This window comes from Enhydra lutris, unplaced genomic scaffold (assembly GCF_002288905.1).
Source record: "Enhydra lutris kenyoni isolate GAN:26980312 unplaced genomic scaffold, ASM228890v2 scaffoldscaffold33, whole genome shotgun sequence".
Taxonomy (NCBI): domain Eukaryota; kingdom Metazoa; phylum Chordata; class Mammalia; order Carnivora; family Mustelidae; genus Enhydra; species Enhydra lutris.
In genome coordinates, this window is record NW_019154117.1 from 5115880 (window position 1) to 5128000 (window position 12121).

General features: G+C 36.0%; 1 protein-coding gene across 1 annotated transcript; it reads left to right on the plus strand.

Annotated features, from left to right (window-relative positions):
* The first annotated feature begins 789 nt into the window (after nt 1-789).
* LOC111153651 (prorelaxin-like) lies at nt 790-5709 on the plus strand. Its single transcript, XM_022512802.1, has 2 exons — nt 790-1006; nt 5293-5709. The coding sequence occupies exons 1-2, from the start codon at nt 790-792 to the stop codon at nt 5625-5627; spliced, it is 552 nt and encodes a 183-aa protein (XP_022368510.1). The 3' UTR covers nt 5628-5709.
* Nucleotides 5710-12121: the final 6412 nt, after the last annotated feature.

Below are 12121 nucleotides of genomic sequence, written 5' to 3' on the forward strand. Positions count from 1 at the left end.
AGGGATATAGAAACAATACAACCTAAAATTAAGATTTTCAAAAAACTGGTTATAATCAAACTATCTCCCAGATAGTTTGGGAGATAGTAGAGAAAATCAGTAGAGAAAGTGCACTGTAACTTAAGATATTGTACAAGCTTAAAGTGATGCATTGAGAATTTTAACATTTTTACCAGGATTTATATAAAAGTCATCAGTTCTCTCTCTTGTTAATTTATCCATTCATTCATTATATCTTTATGGGTTGATATACCAGACACTATACTAATTAACTTATTTAGATTAGATTATGCAACAAATGTTCATGATGGAAAACTGAATTTGATATAATATGGGTGATTTCAATTTTATTTTTCTTGATATAATTTAGTGTAAGGGCAATGCCTAACTTTATAAAAAAGGAAAACTTCAAATATTGACTAACTTTACCTAAGTATACAAAATAGTTTAAGGGAAAAAAAGAAAAAATATATATATACAACTGTAAAGGGTCCAAGAACAGAAAGATGGGTAAAGGGAGGAAAGTTGTTAAAGGTGAAAGGCAGGGAGATAAGGGGGGGGGAACAGGAGTGGGGGGGGAGAATTCCAAGGAGGTGGGTGGAGAAAGGGGTGGAGCTTGGGCAATTGACTCGGGTCTAAGTGGTCGCCCAAGGGCTATAAAAGCTTGGTGAAAGGTGGTTAGGACTGCAGCCTGAAGTCCAGGATTGGAACACAGGCAGAGATTGGTGGACAACCGGGGCTTCAGTCCTACAGGAAACAACGCCAAGAACAGAAGCGATCTGGGCCAACATGCCGCACCTGCACTTGTCCCACCTGCTAAAAGTCTGGCTTTTACTACTGAGCCAGCTTCCCAGAGGGATCCCAGCCCAGAACGATGACAAGATAATTAAGGCTTGCAGCCGCGAGTTAGTCCGCCTACGTATCCGGATCTGCGGCTCTGTCTCCTGGGGGGAAAGGGCTCACCAGCAAGTGCGGGAACCTCGGCAGGCATCAGAACCACTTGCAGGTGAGCGCCCCTGTCCCCCCACCCCCCACCGCCTGCGTACTTCCAATTACTGGTTGAGGGCGGGCCACCAACCATTTAGAAAGGCACCGGCACTCCCTGGCTCCAGAGCGCTTGGGCTTCCCGCGCTTGGCCCTGACTCAGGCTGTGATGCCTAAAAGTTTGTGGAGTTTACCCTTGTAATCGCTTTTCTAGTAAGTTCTCACCGAGGAGCTCACCAGAGGGAGAATAAGCAGCGGGAACAACCAAGGCCTCTCCTGAGGGGCACTTGGAGCCCTTCACCTCCTGGCAATCTGATGATCTGGTTGGGGAGGGGGGGGGGCACAGAGGATATTGGTTGCCCAAAGAAGGGTTCGAGGTGGGATCCATTCAGGTTGGACCCGAGTCAAGTCCATGGGCCTGGGAGAGGGCATGCTGGGGGCCTGGAGCAACTGGACAGAACATCTCAACTTGAGGATTGGAGGCAGTCAAGTGTGCACTGGTTTGAGTGCCAGAGGGCATGGGGCAGAACTTCGAGACCACTGAGAGGCTCCTGCAGTGGTAAACAGGAAGGGGCTCACTAATGACTCTACTCCTTTGCAAAAAGGTTGCGCTGTGGCCCACACCATCGAAAATTTCCTTTTAATTTTATTTGTAAAGGTCACCAAAGGGGAGAGCCTAGCCTCCCACCCTCTTTGCCCTGGACCTTTAAGTTCATTTGTGCAGTAAGGGATTGAAGAAAGAAAAGGGCCTAATCTACAGGAGAAACTGAAGAGGATTTAGAGTCAAGGAAAGTTTGCCCAAGGGAAGTTTTCAGCTGAAAACCTGATTGATGCTTCTTCAAGCATTTGGAAGCTGCAGTAGATTTTCTTTAAAAGCAAGCCTCCAGAATTGAGGACAGCTAAAATCTGAAATGGTTTAAAAAACAAAACAAAAACAACTTCATTAGTAATCAACTATTTATAAAGATAAACTGGAAGTTAAGTTTAAGTAGCAATGCAAACTTTCACAAACTATTCTAAGCAGTGTAATGGGTCATATTAAATTCAGAAAATGCAAGCTCAATTATGAATAACTTAGTATTCTATATTTCACAACGTATATTCAGTTTATGATAAATCACAACTATATTTTATAGCCTATCCTGTATACAAGTGACTCTCAGATAAAATTATTGTGCACACTAACCATAATTTGCTTCTCTTTTATGGGATTTAAAACATTATAAAACTATTCACTTTGCTTTTCTATACTGTTGGTCAGAGACTGATTTATTTAATGCAAGTTCTTAACAGAATTCTTATATATTATTATAAGAAGAGTACTACAAAGTTCAGGGATTTACTGATTCAAAGTTGGGACAACCAGATTGCATTGTGTTGCCTTTGTTAATTCACTTTTTCTGAATAAATAAAATATGCTCATATTAAAGACTAAAACAGATATATAAATATAAGAAAAATGGATATTACAGGCTTTGAAAAAATATGTGAATTTAGTGAGAAAATTTAAAAAATCTGTTTTAATGAGGAATTGGAAAGCAATGTTAATGAGATAATGTAGGGGCACCTGGATTGCTCAGTGGGTAGAGCATGTGACTCTTGATCTCAGGGTTGTATGTTTGAGCCCCACTTGGTTGCAGAGATTACTTTATAAATAAAACCTTAAAAAATTTTTTTTGGAGATACGTATGTATATCTCATGACTTTCACTTAACGTATTGTGAGCAGTTTCTCACATTGTTAGTCTCCAAAAATAGAATTTAAAACTTCTTCATAGTATTCTATATCATAAATCTACCATATATATATTTAACCATTTTTAGTGGACATAACAGATTTTAACCATTCTTAGTGGACATTTAGGTTGTTTCCAAATTGTTGCTTAAAAATGATTTTCTGAGCACATTTATATATAGCTATTTAGCCAGATTTCTATTTCTGTAGGAATGTTGTGATTTCAAAGTATTTTCAAAGAACTCTCTTAATTGCTACCCACTACATAATTTAATTGGAAATAACCTAACATGATATTGCCTGCAAGTGAAGATCAAGAAAAATGTTTAAACTACTAGTTAAGGATTTTTTGGAAGTATATGTCAATAATTTGGAATTCATGAGTTTAAAACCTCTATTGTTAGTTTTGTTTTCATATTATTAAATTGTTAACTAGCCATTTTCTCCTACAATGTGTGCATAAATAACACTTATTTGAACCCCTTTTAAAAAATAAGAGACAGATATTTTTAACTAAAGGAGGTCTCTGGTAGTGAAATTTTAGTCCAAAATACAGTGGTTAAGAGATGTTTGTGTGATTTCAAGTCGATTGGGATATTATCTTTTATTTAGACTTGAGAAGGTAAAGCTGCTGTTGATTGCAAAATGTTTCAAGCTAAGTTAAAAAAATACTTTTAATAAAAGTGCAACACAAGCAACAAAAGCAAAAGTAGAAAAGTGGAACTACATCAAACTAAAAACTTCTGCAGAGCAGAGGAAATAATCAGAATGAAAAGGCAGGCTCTGGGATAGGAGAAAACATTTGCATATCCTATATCTGCTAAGGGTTTAATTTCCAACATATATAAGGAACTCCTACAACTCAATAGCAAAAAAGGTAGTAACCCAGTTAAAAAATGGGCTGAAGACTTGAATAGACATTTTTGCATAGAAGACCTGCAATGGCCAACAGGTATAAGAAAAGAAGCTCTATGCCATTAATCATCAGGGAAATGGAAATCAAAACCACAATGGTAGGGGCGCCTGGGTGGCTCAGTGGTTAAGCCTCTGTCTTCGGCTGGGGTCATGATCTCAGGGTCCTAGGATTGAGCCCTGCATGGGGATCTCTGCTCAGCGGAGAGCCTGTTCCCACCCCCCCCGCCCCGCCTTTCTCTCTGCCTGCCTCTCTGCCTACTTGTGATCTCTCTCTCTCTCTGTCGAATAAATAAATAAAATCTTTGGGGGAAAAAAAACACACCACAATGGTATCAATTCATAGCTGTCAGGATAGTTATTATTTAAAAAAAAAAAAAAAGAGAGACACGGGTACCCGGGTGGCTCAAGGCAGTTAAGTAACCCACTTTTGACTTTGGCTCAGGTCATGATCTCAGGGTTGTGAGATCAGCCTCCATGCTAGGCATGGAGTCTGCTTGAGATTCTCTCCCTGCTTCTCCATGCCTTAAAAAAAAGCCAAGTGTTGTTCAGGATGTGGAAAAATTAGAACCCTTCTATACTGTTGGTGGGGAGGCAAAGCAAAATGGTGCAGCACTGTAGGAAACACTATGGCGATTGCTCAAAAAAAAAAAAGAAAATAGAATTACCATATGATCAAGCAATCCCACTTCTGCATCTGAAATAAACGAAATCACGATCTTGAGATATTGCCACTCCCACATTCATTGCAACACTATTCACAATAGCCAAGATGTCAAAACACCTTATATGTCCATCTACAGATGAAAAAGAATGCCAAAAAACACAGCCTCTGAATAAACACAAAAGAAGCTACAAATGTTTTGCCTAATTAATTAACTGGCTTTAAGTACATGGAAAGTTACTATTAGCTTTTCTGTGCATTCAATAAGGCCCCAACTATAGGAAATTTAAATTAGAGCAGAGGGAATTTTTTGAAGAGGCTGAATTAAACTTAGGATATCTTACTGAAAGAAAATGCAAAAACTTCTGACAACTAAAAATGGTATAAATTCTCATCTGTCAGTTTAGAACTTGAATGAGAAAGAGCATTAGGAGGAAAGATAAAATATTAGCTTATTGTTTTATTTGAAGTAAATACTCTGGGAAAAATGAACTGTTAAATAGATGTGTGAGGGATGTCAAAGACTGGTTATCTCCCGACATTTAGATCAGAGCAGTTGAAGATTCTGCCTTTTAAACTTTACCCTGAAGCAGTAATTTGCCACCATGGAATATTAGATAGGATTACTATAAGAACTCAAATTAGTAACAGAAGAAAATTATCCAGTAAGAAAAATTCATCTGTGGTCAAACTGAGTGTTTTCAATGACCAAGATGTCTTCAGAAATCAGGAAGAGTCAAAACTGCCATAATGAAAGCATTAAGGGGACATAAATATGACAGAAGGTCTGTGGAATAAAGCAGAATCTTGGTGATGCTACAGTAATTAAAGCCACCCAACTATAATACTCTAAGCGGTTTAATCAGGATATTTGTTGATTCTGTCCTGATGTTTAATTCTATTAAGGCAATGATTTTTTTTATGTCTATGCAAAATTTTATTGTTTTCCCGATGTTCCTTGATCAGAGTATTTTTCTCTCTTCCCATTCCCCTTTTAGAAGTCCTGCCATCCTCCATCATCCATACGAAAACCTTAAATACAACGGTGGAACACATTCCTAACTTGTCACAGGAGCTGAAGGCAGCACTGTCTGACAGGCAGCCATCAATAAGAGAGCTACGACTTGATATGGAAAGTTCAAATCTTAATTTGGAAGAATTGAAGAAAGCTGTTCTTAGTGGACAAAATGAAGCTGAAGACAAACGTCTTTCGGAATTAGAAAACTCAGGCTTAGATAAACATTCCCGAAAAAAGAGACAGTCCTATGTACACTTAAGTGATAAGTGTTGTAATTTAGGTTGTACCAGAAAAGAGCTTGCTGCACTATGCTGAGATGAAAGTATTGTGTATTTCATCTAGTATTTACATGATTCTTGATGACACATTCAGTGATGCCTCTGTCACCCCACTGATTATTAAAATATGAGAAATCATCACGTAATGTTTGGGCTTTTCATTTGGTGTGTAACAAAATATTCCTCACCTTATTATAGTTTCTGCTAATAATACTTTTTATTCCAAAAAATAGTTTTGCCTTATTAATGGTATAATTGCTATTACATTTTTAATGTTGTTAACTTAAAGTGACAGTCTTTATCATTGTGACTACACACAATAACTCAAAAAAATTTGATAGCTTAGTAAAACATTTTGCTTTGCACTAGTGAGAAAGGATAAGTCTATCTTTAAAATTTGTATTTGATAAATTATAACCTGTCACCTGCTCTTTTTCATCCAGACCGAATGCCCAAATGTTCTTTCACTACTTAATATTAAACACATTAATATCAAGAGATAAAAATAAATAACTTACATAATGCCTAACACCAGGTACACAAAATGGATCAAAATGTTTTTATTGAAATTAATTCATACTGGATATATCAAAAGTCACAAAACTTGGACTTTTCTAATAGATTTTAAAAGATTTTGTGCCTTATTGGAGTATTAATTGCAAATAACCAGATTGGACACTAAATCCATTTAATTGAGTTGGGGCCATATAAACTCAAGTATTTTTCAAACTAGGGCTCTTCTCCTAATCCTACCAACTAAGACACTAACAGCAAATTATGTTTTTTTAAGGAGAAAAATGAATAGATATTTAGAAGAGAATAAACAATTGCCATATATTACAGAAGAACTGATGTAGCAAGGAAACAAACTTTGTTTACTATTTGAGAATTTACAAACCATTTCTATAATAAAATAATTACGAGATGATACGAAAACTTGTGAGAACAGTAAATTAACAAGTATCTTAGTATTTAGCCAGTTCCTTTGACTTACATACACATACATTTCTAGGCAGCACTTACAGAAAACGTAAATAGCAAGTTAATCTCTATCAAATATCTATAAATAGGATTTTCAAAATTTTCCAATTTCACATCTCCATAATGGTTTATTATAAATAATATATAATAATGGTTATATGTTATATATAGAATTATATATAACAATAATTATGTAATTATATAATTATATAATATATATTCTATAATTATAATGTTTATTATTATCTCAGGTTTATTAAGTCCTAACCAAGGCCACCTTGTAAAAAACTTCATACATTGCTGCAGAACCTCACAGGCCATAAGCCACCTTGGACAAAGCCAAGAAGAATGCTATCTGAAATGCAAAGTCCAGCAAAGGAGAATAAGAGCTGTACCTAGGAAATTTATAGCCCTAGCAGAAAGAAGAGGCATTTCCAGACACATAAGGCATTTCCCCAGATCCTACCCTGACCCATATCCCTCATATGCACCTTCAAAAAAGCCCACGAGGCAGGGTTCATGGTCCCAGAATCTACATTCGCTACCTCTGATGATACGACCACGTTTTAAGTGGTACAAAGACAATCTATGGCTAACCACCTATTATACACTCTCAAATATCAGTTAACATCTTTAAGATACCTAATTCTGTGTTACCAAAGTCATCCTAAAATTCTCATGAGAAACTGTATGCTTAATTTATTTCTCATATAAAAAAATTTACACTTTGTATATGTGTATCAATTAGGATCGTGTTCTCTGTAAATAACAAAACCCTACAATGGTGGCTTTAAAGAAACCTATGGACTAAATATCCAACCCTGAATGATACCAGCAGGCTCCTCACACATTTCCAGTCAGCTATGCTTAGTATACAGCTTTCTTTAAGCTTCCCACCTCATGGTCCCAAGACAGCTGCTGCATCTCTGGATCTCAGTGTGTACTTTAGGAAGGAAAAGAAAGGAACAGAAGAAGGCTTAATGTCTGGATCAGAAAAGCAAAAGCTTTACTTGAAATTTCTCCATGTGTGCTTATGTTGTCCTGGCCAGAACTGTGACACATGGACCCTGCTACCAGCAAGAGACTTGGGAAATCATTTCTAGATTCACTTCTAGCCTAGAGAGTTGAAGTAAGCAAGGGAGAAGGGTCTAGAAAGAAGACTGAAATAAACTATACCTTCACTCATGTTTGCTGCTCTTATACCTACAATGACTGTTTCAAAGACATTAATCTTTATTAGCCTTCACTATCAAGATTAACTCCATAATGATGTACTATACATTGGCTAATTAAATTCTAAAAAAGATTAACTCCAACTGAAGTTGAATCCAAGGGATATCACAGGAAAAAGAAGTCTTTGGAATCCAGTAGACACAGGTAAGAACTACATTCCAGCACTTAGCAGCTATCTGCATGGGCACATTTATTTTTTGTCTTCAAAAAAGTGTCTTTGTTTCTTTTGTTTTGACTGAAAACATTTACTTATATTTTTAATTAATCAACATTAATTTTTTTGGTAAAGATTTTATTTATTTATTTGACAGAGATCACAAGTAGGCAGAGAGGCAGGCAGAGAGAGGAGGAAGTAGGCTCCCTGCTGAGCAGAGAGCCTGATGCGGGGCTCAATCCCAGGACCCTGAGATCATGACCTGAGCCGAAGGCAGAGGCTTTAACCCACTGAGCCACCCAGGTGCCCCTCAACATTAATTTTTAAAGCAGTTTTCATTCTAATTTTAGTATATGTGGTATACCAGAGAGAATACAAAGCAGTTTTCAGTTTACAGAAAAATACAACAAAAAGTACAGAGTTCTCATTAACCCCCTTGCTCACAAAAAGTTTCTCCTATCATTAACATCTTGCATTAGTGTGGTTCAGCTGCATCCCCTGATGAACCAATAAATACATATTATTATAATTATTATTTATTATTATGAAAGTCTGCAGTTAGGTTTCATTCTTTGTGTTGTACATTCTATGTTTTTTAAAATTAACTTTTTACATCAGTGTTAGGTTCACAGCAAATTTGAGTGGAAAGTACAGAAAGTTCTCACAGATTCCCTTTCCTCTATGAACCTCACTCACCATTTGTACATTTGTTATACATGGGACATTTATTATGATTGATGAGCCATCACTGGCATATCATTGTCAAGCAAAGCCCACAGTCTACTTTGTGGTTCTAGGGTTGTATATTCTAGGGTTTTGACAAATCTATATAACATGTGCCCATCCTAACAGCGTCGTACACAACAGTTTCCTTGCCTTAAAAATCCCTTGTGCTACATCTATTCCCCTCATGTCCCTGGCAACCAACCAATAAGCTTTCTACTTTCTCCTTAATACTTTCTACTTTCTCCACAGTTCTGCCTTTCTAGAAACTCATACAGTTATCACACAGCTTTTTCAGATCATCTTCTTTTACTAAGTAATACACTTTTAAGATTCCTCCATGTCTTTTCAAGGCTCAACGGCCCACTTCTTGAGACCACTTAATAATATTCTGTTGTATAGATGTAGCACAGTTTATCCATTCACCCATTTAAGGACATCTTGGTTGCATCCAAGATTTGGCAATTATGAATAAAGATGCTATAAATATTTGTGTGTAGGTTTTTGTGTGGACATGTTTTCGACTCCCTTGGGCAAATACCAAGGAACACAATTACCAGATCATATGCTAAGAATACGTACCTTTGAAAAAAACTGATAAACTGTTCCTCAAAGTGGCTATCCCATTTTGCATTCCCACCAGCAATGAATGAGGAGTCCTACTAACTACATATCCTCACCAGCATTTGATATTGTCAGTGTTCTGGATTTTGGCCATTCTAATAGGTGTGCAACAGTATCTCATTGTTTTAACTTGCAATTCCCTACTGATATATGATGCTGAGCATCTTTTCATATCCATCTTATTAGCCATCAGTATATCTTATTTGATATGATGTTCTGTATGTTCATATCTTTTGTTAATTTCTTAATCAGTCTCTTTGTTTTCTCATTGTTGAATTTTAACGGTTCTTGTATACTTTGGATATCAGTCATTTATCAGAAACATGTTTATACGTCTGTAGCTTGTTGTTTCATTTTCCAATGAGTGTCTTTCACAGAGAAGAAGGCTCACGTTTTAATAAAGTCCAATGTACCAATTTTTATTTTCATGAATCATGATTTAGCATTATATCTAAAAGTTCACTGATGATTCACTCACATGCAGAATTTAAATAACAAAACAAATGAAGGAAAAAGAGACAAACAAAAAAACAGGCTTCTAACTATAAAGAACAAACTGATGGTTACCAAAGGGGAAGTGGTTGGAAGGGTGGGGGAAATAGGTGATGGGGATTAAAGATTAAAGAGTACATTTAATGTGATGAGCAGTGAGTAATGTACAGAATTGTTGAATCATTATAGTGTACACCTGAAACTAGTATAACCCTGTACATTAATTATACTGGAATTAAATAAATAATTCTAATAAAAAAATAAAAATAAAAGATCATGCAAACCTACATCACTTAGATTTTCTGCTATGTTATATTCTACGAGTTTTATAGTTTTGCCTTTTTAACGGTAAAATACAAAACCAAAAAATTTACTATTTTAGCCATTTTTTAAAGATTTTTTTTAAAGATTTTATTTATTTATTTGATAGAGAGAGATCACCAGTAGGCAGACAGGCAGGCAGAGAGATGGGGGAAGCTCCCCACTGAACAGAGAACTCGATGTGGGGCTCGATCCCATGACCCTGAGATCATGACCTGAGCTGAAGGCAGAGGCTTAACCCACTGAGACACCCAGGCGCCCCCATTTTAGCCATTTTTAAGTGACTACTTTATTGGTATTAAGTGCATTCACACTGTTGTACAATCAACACTACTATCTATGTCTAGAACTTTTTCATTATCTCACACTGGACCTCTGTACCCATTAAACAAGAACTCCCCATTCCACCACTGTGAGCCCCTGCCAACCACTACTCTACCCTCTATCTCTATGAATTTGGCTATTCCAGATACCTCATATAAGTGCAATTATATAATATTTGGCCTTCTGTGTCTGGCTTATTTCATTTACCATGATTTCAAGGTTCACTCATGTTGTAGCATGTATCAGAATTTCATTCTTTTTTTATGTTATAATAATGTTTCATTGTATATACCACATTTTCTTTATCTACTCATCCATTAATTGTCATTTGGGTTATTTCTACTTTTTGGCTTTTGTGAATAAAGTTGCTTATGAACATGTGTGTACAAATATCTCTTTGAGTCCCTGCTTTCAATTCTTTTGAGTACATACCTAGGAGGGGAATTACTGGATTATATGCTCATTCTATTTTTAACTTTTTGGGGAACCATCATACTGACTCCACAGAGGCTGTACCACTTTACATTCCCAATAGCAATGCACAAGTTTTTCAATTTCTCCAAATCCTTGCCAACTCTTGTTATTTTCCTTTTGGAATAACAGCTAATCTAATGAATGTGAAATAGGATCCCATTGTGCTTCTGATTTGTATTTACCTAATTACCAGTGACACTGAGCATCTTTTCATGCGTCTATTGGCCATATTCTTTTGAGAAATGTCTATTCAAGTCATTCACTTACTTTAATTGGGTTATTTATTTTTGTGTTGTTGACTTGAAGGAGAATTCTTTATATATTCTTGATCTTATACCTTTTATGATATATCATTTAAAAATGTTTTCTTCCATTCCAGTGAGTAGCCTTTGCACTCTGTTGACAGTCTTTTGATGCAAAAAGGATTTTATGTTTGATGTAATTAAATTTACCCATTTTTATTTTGTTTCTGTGCTTTTGGTGTTACATCCAAGAAATCATTCCGTTGGAAATCAATCCAGTGCTTTTGGTGCTTTTAGTGTTACAGCAAAGAAATCATTCCATTGGAAATCAACCCAATGTCATAAAGTTTTTATCCTCTGTTTTCCTCTAAGAGATTTATAGTTGTAGCTCTTAACATTTAGGTCTTTGATCCATTTGAGTTAAATTTTGTGGACAGTATAAGGTAAGTGTCAAACTTCCTCTTTTTACGTGAGGAAATCCAGTTTTTATCCACCATTTGTTGAAAAAAAAAGTCATTTCCCTATTGAATGGTCTTGGACTCCTTGTCAAAAATAATTTGAACATATATATAAGAGTCTATTTCTGTGCTCAGTATTTTATTCCTTTGGTCTGTAGGTCTTTCCTAATGCCACGACCACACTATTTGATTACTGTAGCTTTACACTAAGTTTTGAAATCAGTAAATACAAGATCTCCAATTCTGTTCTTTTTTCAAGATGTTTTGGCTATTCAGGCTCCCTTGAGATCTCATATAAATCTCCAGATGTGTTTCTCTTCTTTGCAAAAAAAAAAAAAAATTATATATATATATATATATACATATATATATAGATAGATAGATAGATAGATAGATACACACACACACACACACATATAGTGGGATTTTGATAGGGATTGCACAGACTCTGCAGATTGCTTTGGGTAGTAATGACATTTAACAACATTAAGTCTTTCAACCTAAT

What these genes read in the sequence shown, in the direction of transcription:
- LOC111153651 (XM_022512802.1), top strand. Translation starts at nt 790, where the DNA reads ATGCCGCACCTGCACTTGTCCCACCTGCTAAAAGTCTGGCTTTTACTA. An exon ending in GGCATCAGAACCACTTGCAG is followed by an intron (nt 1,007 to 5,292) that starts GTGAGCGCCCCT and finishes TTCCCCTTTTAG; the next exon opens with AAGTCCTGCCATCCTCCATC.